General features: G+C 45.8%; 1 protein-coding gene across 2 annotated transcripts in view; it reads right to left on the bottom strand.

Moving 5' to 3' along the window:
- ssbp4 (single stranded DNA binding protein 4) overlaps window positions 1-13,000 on the bottom strand; it is a 126,540-nt gene that overhangs the window by 18,938 nt on the left and 94,602 nt on the right. For both annotated transcript variants that reach the window (XM_079506602.1, XM_079506603.1), the window contains exon 5: window positions 10,909-10,998. In XM_079506602.1, the coding sequence (XP_079362728.1) occupies window positions 10,909-10,998 (90 nt within the window). The remainder of the gene's footprint in view (window positions 1-10,908; window positions 10,999-13,000) is intronic.

Here is a 13,000-nt window from a genome sequence, read left to right as displayed (position 1 = left end):
GTGCGTGTGTGCGTGTACAGTGTACGTGTACGCGTGTGTGTATTGCTATACTTGTGAGGACCAAACGTCCATTGCCCTGGTCCTCACAATATATATATATATATATTTATTTATTTTTGTGGTTGAAAAAAAGATTTTTCAAGATCTGCTTACCATTAGAAAAAGACAAAAGATTGGGGTTAGGTTTAGGATTAGACAGAAGTTAGGTTTAGGGATCTTTTTCGGCTAATGGTCAAAAATGGCAATTTTAAAAACAATGGCATTCATGTCATCACCTTCTTAAATGTTGATGTCCTCACAAGTGTAGTAACACAAACCTGTGTGTGTGCATGACAGAGAAAAGGTGAAAGAGAGAGATAGAAAAAGAGAGAAAGAAAGATGGAGTGAGAGGGAGTGTCTTTGTATGCGTTAGAGTGCGTGTGTATGTGTGTGTGGAACTCAAGACCATTACCAGTGCGACTGACTAGACTTTCTTTCTGTGGTGTTTACCTATGAAACAACAGCATGTGAAGGCAGGGTTCAGACAGAAGCAAAGCTGGCTCAATATGGGACACTGGCTATATTTAAATCATTGTCCCAGCAGACTGGTACACGTTTAGTCTGACAGACAAAACACACTTGGCTCAAGCTCAGCGCTAACAGATTAACCCTAATTTCGTTGCTGTCGGGCAGAAACCTCTTATGTCCAATTGTCCATAATTATTTTAACTTTTTGTGGGGGTTTTTTCTTCATAAATGTATGCCCCACTTGAGTCCCAAAGAGTAACTGTTTTGGACATATGAGATTTCCACCCGAAAGTGACAATATAGTGTGTGTGTGTGTGTGTGTGTGTGTGTGTGTGTGTGTGTGTGTGTGTGTGTGTGTGTGTGTGTGTGTGTGTGTGTGTGTGTGTGTGTGTGTGTGTGTGTGTGCACGCGCATGCGTGCGTGTGTGTGTGTGTGTGTGTGTGTGTGTGAGAGAGAGAGAGAGAGAGCGAGAGAAAGAGAAAGAGAGAGAGAGAAAGAGAGAGAGAGAGAGCGAGAGAGAGAGAAAGAGAGAGAGGCAGACCCAGACAATTTATACTGTGTAGTACAACCGTGTCACTTGCTGATGTGTCACAGATAGCAGGTTATTTAGACAGATGCTACGTTCATTGTTTACCTGCTATCCTATATAGTTGCAATGAATGTACATTTGATTATTTTGATAGCAATTGTTTAGACTGATGCCATGTCCTTTGTTTACTCGTGATCCTAGCTTACTGAGGCACTACACTGGCTCTCTGCATTTGATCTGGTTAAGAGCGTCTGCTAAATGCCTAAATTGTAAATTGCATCGCAACATGTTGTTAGCTTGAGAATCAGTTCTTGTCTGCAAGCAATGCCATTTTACTATGGATTATTAAGTAAGCTAATAAGACTAAAGTCTGAAAGGCAACAGCAGACGAGGAATAGAGGAAATGTTTGCTTAGGACTAACATGATATATCCCACACACTCTCTTCTTTCCACAATGTTTTGCAGAAACGTTGGAATCATTCCTCTATTTAATTATTATTCACTTTTCATTCACAATTTCTCTTGCTTGCTGCGGAACACTCTTCAGTCTCATAATCATCTGTGTGAGTGTTTGTGTATGTATGTCATCTCTTTCTGTCTTCCCTCAGTCACCAATGGTCCAAAGGGGTAGCGTCCGTCAACTCTCTAGTTCTAACACAGTAAAAACCTCAAGGTGAATTCTTCCATTTGTAACTCCCTCGCTCTCTCAGAGATCCACTCTCACACCTTCTAATTTTTGTACAAATCTGTCTCATTTGTACGCTCTCAGAGTTAACCCATTAGGACCAGGACAGCATCTGTGTCATTTTAGATTTGAGGTATTTTTAATCATTTTTTAACCACTTTAACCATTGTTGTACCCTTTTGTTGGCTATTCAAAAATAGCAGATATACAAGCTCACAGCACGTCACTTCGTGCTATGATTAAAGGACCACTTCACCACTTTTCAGCCTATCTTCATATAATAGGTCTTCACTAATAATCACGAAAACATGGCGCAATTCTTTTCTACTCGGTCTGTGTCTCATAGGAGGACTGTGGTCAGTTCAGAAACCGTCTTCCAGTGACATCATCGATGGGGAATACAAGCTAATAGAAACTGCAGGCTTTCTAGTCTTGAAAGGTTGCAATGCGAAAATGGAAGCAATCGTTCTCACGATAATGAAAATCTAAACATTTTTGTAAAATAAATATTGTTTAAAAAATAATCTGCCTAATGATGATGTCACTGGAAGACGGTTTCTAAACTGCCCACAGCCCTCCTATGAGACACAGACTGAGTAGAAAGAAATCGTGCCATTTTACCATGATTATTAGTGAGGACCTATTATGAAGATTATTGAAAAGTGGTGAAGTGGTCCTTTAAGTAAGCAAGTATTTCCACATTGCAGACTAGTATTGATACTTTAACTTAAGTAAAGAAAATCAAGTACTTTTTCAACCACTGGGTACAATAGCTTTAATAATAAGGCAGGCAGTATCTGTAATAAGGCTGACCACAAAGTACCCAGAGGGAGGTCAGCCTTATCAGCTACAAACGCCTTATTCATTCACCACATGCTCTCTGTGACTCAGCGTGGAATAATCTTTTTGAAAATGTATCCCGTGACACGAGTTGCTAACGGTACCGAGTTGTTATGGTCCATTTGGACCCATTTTAACACTGTCAGAGTTAAATTAACAATGGGGATTCTACTGTGTCATTCTTTCTGCCCTGTTTTTGCCATTATCCCTGAAGAGTTGCAATTACCTGCAAATACACACGCAAGCACGCGAGCACACACACACACGCACGTGCACGTGCACGCACACGCACACACACACACACACGCACACGCACACGCACACGCACACGCACACACACACACACACACACACACTGCCTGCGTCTGCGTTTTTGGCACAATGAGCTGAGTTGTAGTTAAGTGGAAGGAAGCCGCTCCGCCCTCTGACTAGCTTAGAGACATAATGTGATGCCTAATACTTCAGAGGATCTGACATGCCTTGGGCAAATATGAGAATTAGTTTCACAAAGTATGCTGTTCTTCGCTGACATTGTTTGACAGGCGGATCACAGTGGCACATCTGAAGAGCCCATTTGATCGAATGTGCGTTTCCTCCGAGGGAAGCCCCGGCGCTCAGATGTATTTACACTTCTTCCCCTGACGTGTCTTTATTTTAGTTGTGCTCAGTTGATCAGACTGTCTATTAGGCCAGTCAATCTAAGCTCAAAAGGGGCGTGACCCAAATGAAATTGCAATAGTAATTTAAGTAGCATGTGACATGTCAAACTAGGGGTTATTCATGATTCTGAATCAATTGCAAGCATTAGTTTTGCATGAAAAACACTCCTTGGGGTAAAAACGGCCATAGCCGTCTTGTGATGAGGTCATCACATTTGGGCAAGTGGGCAAGTTACTATTGCAATTTCTTTTGAGTCAAATCTTAGATTGACTGGCCTATACAATATATATTGTCTGTATATGAGGTAATTTGTCACCTAAACATTCTGAGCTTGTGCGTCGTTTTAACCACTAGCGTCCCTTTTCTGGGCTTATCCTATTACTGTAGGCAAACATTGGGCAAAAATAGCAGATCCACAAGCTAACAATGTGATGCGTTGCATTGCAAAGAGATTTGGTGTAGAAAGGAGACACCGGTCAACAAAGTAGGCTATAGGGTTAAGCGGCTATAAGAGTGTGAATCCATCATGTGTCATGTTGCTGTCATGGACTGCTAAGGTTGCGTTCATGCACTTCTAAGCAGCATTAATAACACATCATTATTCTCAAAGACTATGTCATTCTCCCCGCTATGTCAAGTCTCACTGTCCTTTCTCTTCCATAGTGCTCCGTTCTCCTCTCAACTCCTCCCCTCCCCTCCCCTCCCCTCTCCTCTCCTCTCCTCTCCTCTCCTCTCCTCTCCTCTCCTCTCCTCTCCTCTCCTCTCCTGACTTCACGATTCTTTTATTGTTACTTCATATCGTACATAAGAGTAAAGTTATTTGGTTTTGGTTCCTCAGCATTGGCAACAATAACAAAGGAATATGAGAACAGCAGCAATAGTTAAGTAAACTACATCAGTCATAGCACACTTAAAAGGTGCTTAAAGGTGCAGCGTGCATGGGTGTGATCTGCACAGTACAGTATGTGTGCATAGTTATGTATTCATTTACATGTACTGCATGTAGATGTATGTGTGCATAATGTTTGTGCGTGCAGTATGCAAAGCACGATGTGCCAGTGTGCGTGGAATGTGTGCGTGTGCGTGTGTGTGTGTGCGTGTGTGTGTGTGTGTGTGTGTGTGTGTGTGTTAGATCCTCTGTTCTGTTCTGGTTTGTTCTCTTCTCCCCTCTCTCTCCTTAACTGTCCATCTCTCGTCCCTCCCCCTCCTGCTACTCAGAGTCTCCGCTGGTCTGTCCTCCCCAGAGGGCTACGCTGCTGCTGCTGCTGCTGCTGCTGCTGCTCTGCAGCGCTGGACTCTTTGCTATGGGGAGTGAATGGGGGTTTATGAAGCTAGCCCACCCGATAACAGTACCATAGACTCTGGCTATGGGGAGTGAATGGGGGATTATGAAGGTGGCCTACCCTATAACAGTACCATAGACTCTTGCTATAGGGAGTGAATGGGGGATTATGAAGGTGGCCCACCCTATAACAGTACCATAGACTCACGCATAAAGCAGGGGTTCCCAAAGTTTTTAGCCTGTGACCCCAAAGAGAAGTTTGATATCTCCCCGGGACCTGCACCAAAACTAGTGAAAATAGCAGATCTACAAGCTCATCTACTGTACAAACATTTGTTCTCTATTTTATGGAATTTCTTGGATTTTTTCCCCCGTCCGTGTGTGTGTGTGTGTGTGTGTGTGTGTGTGGGTGTGTGTGTGTGTGTGTGTGTGTGTGTGACAGTGTGTCCGTCCGTCTGCGTACAGCTAATCTCCGGCATCGTTAACCCGGTCGATGTCAAACTGTGCGCACACACACTCCCTGGATGCCAATGACGAACCTCTGTCCCAATGTTTTCACAACGGACAATTATAGCGCCACCATGAGGCCGACCATTGCAACACACATTTCTTTATATTACTCGTCCACATTTTATCCATACATCACGCAAATCGGTATACACCATCTTTATAGTGCTGTGATCAACACGGACCTGTCCGCTTCCCCATATTCCATCCCCATTGGCTAAGATTGCCTTCCAAAGATTGCAGGATTGGTCCGTTTTGAACAAAATGCGTCAAATCATGAACACAACATGCAATTTCCGTCAAATTATGCACACACATTCCCACTAAGCAGAGGAAGAAATGGCACTTCAAAAAAATTCAAATCAGCCTCATGGTGGCGCAATAACAGGCCAATTCATGTTCTTACCTAAAACCGATCTGTGTACAACTTTGTATGCGCACTACTAAACATTATGAATACACTGTAACGTGTCATATATTTATTTTTATTGCCCTGTTATACAACCACCAGACGACAGATTATTGTTTTTTCATGAAATTACTGGGGAAAAAAAACATTTAATGATTTTTATAATACTTTCTACTTTTGGTACTTTAAGTACGTTTTGAGACAAATACTACTTTTACTCAAGTAAATTTTGAATTCCGGACTTTTACTTTCTACATTGCAGTATTAATACTTTTACTTAAGTTTGCAACACGGCCAGGCCTGACCGTCTTAGCGTCTCTTTTGCACCATTACGCTTTTCAAATGATTTTTATTCAAGTTTGAAGAAACACATTTTAGCACTTGTGGCAGTCAAAGGTATAGTTGGAAATAATTGTATTGCCATAATAATAATGAATTGCATTTTTATAGCACTTTTCTATGCACTACGTGCCTACTCAAAGCGCTTACAATGGTTCATTCATTCATACATTGGGAGGTGAAGCGGTGGACAGTCGATGCCAGCGTCCTCACTTCCCACATTCACACACCAATGGTGGCAAGCTCACACCGACCGACACATTGGAGGCAATGTAGGGTTCAGTGTCTTGCCCAAGGACACTTCGACATGTAGACCAACGACCCAGGGATCATTGGACTACCTGCTCTACCTCCTGAACCACAGAAGCCATAGGTATATGGACAGTATAGGCAGAAGGGAGTAGTGGTTTATGAATAATGTGTGTGCCAGAACATGGCAGCCACGTTCAATTTACTTGATTGCAAGCTAACGGTATAGGCTAGTGTGCGTTTCCCAATGAGAGCGGACGGTATAGGCTAGTGTGCGTTTCCCAATGAGAGCGCTAGTGTCGGAAAATCTGCTACGTCAACATTATACTGGTCAACTAAGGAACTTATTTAAATATCTCTTCATTGCATTGGATCGCAGTTCTTCTGGGCATAATATCCCGAATCTCCTTGTGACCTTTTGCATAATGTAATGTCTATAGTTGCGTAAAATATGGATACTTTGAAGTGCCCCTCGGTATTCAATAGCCTGGCTCAGCCTGGCATAACACGGTGTAACCAAGGTAGTGTACGCCCCAGGGACGTATAAAGAAATTGGTTATATCAACATTGGCTCTTAAATATCCTCAATATCATAAAAACCTCTGTAAAAAATATTACATTCTTGCACAATCTGTACTGTTTAGCATTAATGGGTAAGCAGCGCCCCGCCAAAGGTAACGTTTCAACTTCCAAGCTTGTGGATCTACTACTTTCGTGTGACATTGTAGTAGGATCAAGTAGGGCATTAAATGTATGGGGAAAAAAATTAGAATATGGCATTTCTGCCCGACAGCAACGATATGCTACCTGCTCTCTATGCTGCCCCCGCTGGCCCAGAGTTGTTAAGACAACAACGGACCAAGACATTAGCTCTCACTGATCAGCTGCGCTTCAGAGCCGACGATCCAGATCCAGTGGCATATGATTCACTGTCATGAATATTTCAACAGTCTTCCACACACTCACTCTGTGGTAGAAGTACGTTTCACCTCCCTGTGCACGCATAACAGCTGACCCGATAACTTAGTGCTGACGATGTGCAAGAAGAATGGCGTACTTTTCTTTTTCATTATTGTAGGAGGAAACACTTCCTCCAAGGAATGATGGAAAATGTGGCATATCCCCGCTGCATCAGACTCATTACATTAACAGGCTGTGGGGGAGTGGAAGGTTGCCGGTTGCTGGTGGGGGGGGACCAATACAGTGTGTGTGTGTGTGTGTGTGTGTGTGTGTGTGTGTGTGTGTGTGTGTGTGTGTGTGTGTGTGTGTGTGTGTGTGTGTGTGTGTGTGTGTGTGTGTGTGTGTGTGTGTGTGCGCGTGTGCGTGTGCGTGTGTGTATGTGTGTGTATATATGTTGGGCTGGCCGTAGCAAAGCCATGGCTCGGGAAATGACAACAACATTGTCTCTGTCTTTACTACTACTACACAGTTAAGCCGGTATCAGTGTCCACTTGACATAAGGAAACCTGATATATGGTGTGGAAGGGAGCGAGCGAGGGAGTATTGTGTGTGCATCTCTAGTGTTGAGTGTGGGAGGCTGCTGTGGGTGTGTTATGCATGGAGGCTGCTGTGGGTGTGTTGTGGAGGCATGGAGGCTGCTGTGGGTGTGTTGTGGAGGCATGGAGGCTGCTGTGGGTGTGTTGTGGAGGCATGGAGGCTGCTGTGGGTGTGTTATGCATGGAGGCTGCTGTGGGTGTGTTATGCATGGAGGCTGCTGTGGGTGTGTTGTGGAGGCATGGAGGCTGCTGTGGGTGTGTTATGCATGGAGGCTGCTGTGGGTGTGTTATGCATGGAGGCTGCTGTGGGTGTGTTATGCATGGAGGCTGCTGTGGGTGTGTTATGCATGGAGGCTGCTGTGGGTGTGTTGTGGAGGCATGGAGGCTGCTGTGGGTGTGTTATGCATGGAGGCTGCTGTGGGTGTGTTGTGGAGGCATGGAGGCTGCTGTGGGTGTGTTATGCATGGAGGCTGCTGTGGGTGTGTTGTGGAGGCATGGAGGCTGCTGTGGGTGTGTTATGCATGGAGGCTGCTGTGGGTGTGTTATGCATGGAGGCTGCTGTGGGTGTGTTGTGGAGGCATGGAGGCTGCTGTGGGTGTGTTATGCATGGAGGCTGCTGTGGGTGTGTTATGCATGGAGGCTGCTGTGGGTGTGTTATGCATGGAGGCTGCTGTGGGTGTGTTATGCATGGAGGCTGCTGTGGGTGTGTTGTGGAGGCATGGAGGCTGCTGTGGGTGTGTTATGCATGGAGGCTGCTGTGGGTGTGTTATGCATGGAGGCTGCTGTGGGTGTGTTATGCATGGAGGCTGCTGTGGGTGTGTTATGCATGGAGGCTGCTGTGGGTGTGTTATGCATGGAGGCTGCTGTGGGTGTGTTATGCATGGAGGCTGCTGTGGGTGTGTTATGCACGGAGGCTGCTGTGGGTGTGTTATGCACGGAGGCTGCTGTGGGTGTGTTGGTGTGTTATGCATGGAGGCTGCTGTGGGTTTGTTATGCATGGAGGCTCTCCTTTCACACTCTTTCCCTGCTGTTTCTTTCCTTTCCTTTTTTTCTGTTTTTTGCCTGGTTAGCTGCCCGAGATGAGCTGAGCTAAGCAGAGAGAAGAAAGGAAAACAGGAGAGGAGAGGAAATATTACTGCAGTGGTGGCGAACACTGAAGCTATATACTTCTTATATACCAGTCTGTCTGTCTGTCTGTCTGTCTGTCTGTCTGTCTGTCTGTCTGTCTGTCTGTCTGTATGTCTGTCTGTCTGTCTGTCTGTCTGTCTGTCCCTCTCTCTCTGTCCTCCTCCTCCTCCTCCCCTCCTCCTCCTCCTCCTCCCCTCCTCCTCCTCCATGCACGCAGTCTATTTATGGAAAGCAATGTCACTCACGCATCTCTATCAGATAGCTTTCTCCCTGGCCTGCTCACTGCTCATACATCATTAACATTCTCTACGACCCCAACACACCCCCACACACACGTACGCGCGGGCGCACACACACACACGCGCACGTGCACGCACTCGCACACACACAGTCACACACGTGCGCGTGCAAGCAGCATACGGTAAGCCTGATCTATTCTTTGGCGACTGAGTGTTGTGTGACGATGTGTTGCCTCACAAAAAACAAGGAATAGTTCAACCACCCCCAGAATTCCAGTGAAGTATTTGTGGGACAAATGATGTTTCAAGCCTTAATATTATTAACCTAACCTTATATTTCACTCTGGGTAGGTTAGAGAGAGAGAGAGAGAGTGTGTGTGTGTGTGTGTGTGTGTGTGTGTGTGTGTGTGTGTGTGTGTGTGTGTGTGTGTGTGTGTGTGTGTGTGTGTGTGTGTGTGTGTGCGTGTGTGCATGTGTGCGTGTGTGCGTGTGTGCATGTGTGTGACCTCGTCATCATCCCAGACAGCCTTCACAGAACAGTGATAACAGGAGGAATTAGTGAAGCAACACAAACCAGAGAAAATAGCCCCCCATCTTCTCCTGTCCTCTCCTGTCCTCACCTGTCCTCACCTGTCCTCTCCTATCCTGTCCTATCCTGTCCTCTCCCCCATCCTCTCCTCTCCTCTCCTCTCCCCATCATCTCCCCATCCTCAATGCACAATCTATGTAAAGCGCCTTGGATAAAGGCGCTATATAAATGCACCATTTATCCTCTCCTTTCCTCTCCCCCAATTCTCTCCTATCCTGTCCTCTCCCCCATCCTCTCCTCTCCCCCAATTCTCTCCTATCCTGTCCTCTCCCCATCCTCTCCTCTTCTCTCCTGTCCTCTCCTATCCTGTCCTCTCCCCCATCCTCTCCTCTTCTCTCCTGTCCTCTCCTATCCTGTCCTCTCCCCCATCCTCTCCTCTCCCCCAATTCTCCCCTATCCTGTCCTCTCCCCCATCCTCTCCTCTCCCCCAATTCTCCCCCATCCTGTCCTCTCCCCCATCCTCTCCTCTCCCCATCCTCTCCTCTCCTGTCCTCTCTTATCATGTCCTATCCTGTCCTCTCCCCCATCGTCTCATCTCCTTTCCTGTCCTCTCCCCCCATCGTCTCCTCTCCTATCCTATCCTCTGCTCTCACCTAAACAGACCTTTACAGCCTCTAGATACTACAGGTTAGTCCCTAGAAACTGAAACACATGCCTGAGTGCTTCCTTCACTTTCAATCAGTAATATTGTTTGAAAGAGTAAAAGTAGCGCAAACACAGTATACGGTAGAGGTCAAAGAAAGGTCATTACATGGCAGCATATCATCAGACATGGGTACTGTACTGTACTGTAGATGCAGACAGGACATTGGAGGTGAACTACCCCAGTGTCATATGAGAGAGAGAGAGAGAGATTGAGAAAGGGGAACACATCTGGAGTCTGGACAGGGATTAAGCTAGCTAAAACCTGATTCTTATACTTCCATCGTACAACAGTGTCGTTGGCCAAAAATAGCCGACCTACAAGCTCACAACGCGTTGCATTTGAGACCCATTGTGAGCTTGTAGATCGACTACTTTAGTTGAGCATAAAGAGGCTAAACAAGGAGGAGGAGACAGACGGATAGGGCTTAGGGATGAATGGATGGAGGGAGGGGAGGCAGACAGACAGACAGACAGACAGACAGACAGACAGACAGACAGACAGACAGACAGACAGACAGACAGACAGACAGACAGACAGACAGACAGAGACAGACAGACAGACAGACAGACAGACAGACAGACAGACAGACAGACAGACAGACAGACAGACAGACAGACAGACAGACAGACAGACAGACAGACAGACAGACAGAAAAGCCTCAATGGTGACAGAGTGTGAGGACAAGTGGTCAGATGGGTGCCTTTTCAGAACAATCAATCGGTTGTGTTCTGGCTTGGATCAGTGGAACCAATGTAGTGTAGTTTAAGTTCCCATTCCCGCGTGTTGAGAATCATTGACTTACTTGAAAGAAGCCTGGGGGCATGGGTCCTCCTGGCATGCCGTCGTTGGGGGGCATGTTGCCCATCACCGGACTGGGAGCAGCGGCCGCACTCTGAAAGACAAACAACCAACGTTAGCACCTTTCTCTGTCTGGGGAGCAACGGCACTGAAACATGGCAACCATAACAATGTAGGTACATGTCCGAGAAGGTTGAAACATGCATGGCCACCAGCAATAACATACAGTAGGTACATGTCCGAGAGGGTTGAAACATGGCAACCAGCAATAACATATACATGTCCGAGAGGGTTGAAACATGGCAACCAGCAATAACATATACATGTCCGAGAGGGTTGAAACATGGCAACCAGCAATAACATATACATGTCCGAGAGGGTTGAAACATGGCAACCAGCAATAACATATACATGTCCGAGAGGGTTGAAACATGGCAACCAGCAATAACATATACATGTCCGAGAGGGTTGAAACATGGCAACCAGCAATAACATATACATGTCCGAGAGGGTTGCGAGAGTGCAGGATTAACCTCCCGCACATTCAAATTGTCTCTAGACAATGCTCTTGGGCGGTGCATGGTTTTATTATCTGTTAACCACTTAAAACTCTATTTTACACTCATTTGAAAGTAGCCAAATGACAAGCTCACAACTCCTCGTATCTCAAAGGGTTATTTTCAAAGAATATCATTTAATTATTCGTAAAATGTATTGTGCCGCAATTTTGTACATCTGCTATCTATATGTAGTACATTTGAGAGAATTCTGCTTGTGTTCACAATCGAGTGGCCATGTCATAGATCGTCACGTATGCTTTTACAACCAAATGGTCCATGCGATGGACCGATGGACCGTTTCCGTGATGCGATGGACCAAAACAACGTGCGATGGACCAAAACAACACACGTACTTGACTTCTCTTCTCAGAGCTCCTTATATTTTCCCTCTGTTGCACCGCTCTTCGACACACAACATTCACGGAGAAACAACAACAACACGGAACAATAGCAACACAGCACGCACGGTCACACGGTCAGTGGGCAATGTGTGTGTGTTTCACTCAGATCACACTGTGTACGACACAAACAACACCGCCTTCTAGTTTTTCTTTTTACATTTACCTGAAATGTAACGTTTCTCATTGCACCTGCGTTTGTCTCATATGTAACGCCAGCACAATATTCCAAAGCCCTCTCAGGTAGATTTTGGACGTATATTCAGCAATGGGATCATTCTTTTTCTTTGGTGGGTATAGATCTTGTTGAGCTGGTCATTTTAAATAGATCTCAAGTCAAAAAGCGTGGGCATCCCTGGCTATACACTGCTGGTGTAGACTATAGCGGGTATGCGCGTGACATCATCATCAAACCCGGAAGTTATGCAGGAACGCCTACTGAAAAAGCTACTTTCTGGCCTTGACAGCCCATACATCCAAACAGAAAACTCTTATCTGATTGCATTAAACAACATTAAACAATGTTAAACTCACTTTGCCACTCGATTTGCCATTCACTTTATGCATGCGCATACCCTCTATACACGGCTGGGTACTGGTGTAGGCTATACACTGGGTACTGGTGTAGGCTGGTGTAGGCTATACACTGGGTACTGGTGTAGGCTATACACTGGGTACTGGTGTAGGCTATACTGGGTACTGGTGTAGGCTATACACTGGGTACTGGTGTAGGCTGGTGTAGGCTATACACTGGGTACTGGTGTAGGCTGGTGTAGGCTGGTGTAGGCTGGTGTAGGCTATACACTGGGTACTGGTGTAGGCTGGTGTAGGCTATACACTGGGTACTGGTGTAGGCTATACACTGGGTACTGGTGTAGGCTATACACTGGGTACTGGTGTAGGCTGGTGTAGGCTATACACTGGGTACTGGTGTAGGCTATACACTGGGTACTGGTGTAGGCTGGTGTAGGCTGGTGTAGGCTATACACTGGGTACTGGTGTAGGCTGGTGTAGGCTGGTGTAGGCTATACACTGGGTACTGGTGTAGGCTGGTGTAGGCTATACACTGGGTACTGGTGTAGGCTATACACTGGGTACTGGTGTAGGCTGGTGTAGGCTATACACTGGGTACTGGTGT

The sequence above is a fragment of the Electrona antarctica genome (assembly GCF_951216825.1).
Source record: "Electrona antarctica genome assembly, chromosome: 7".
Classification (NCBI taxonomy): Eukaryota; Metazoa; Chordata; class Actinopteri; order Myctophiformes; family Myctophidae; genus Electrona; species Electrona antarctica.
Note: the sequence above shows the minus strand (reverse complement) of the source record. Positions and strands in the feature narration are given on the sequence as shown.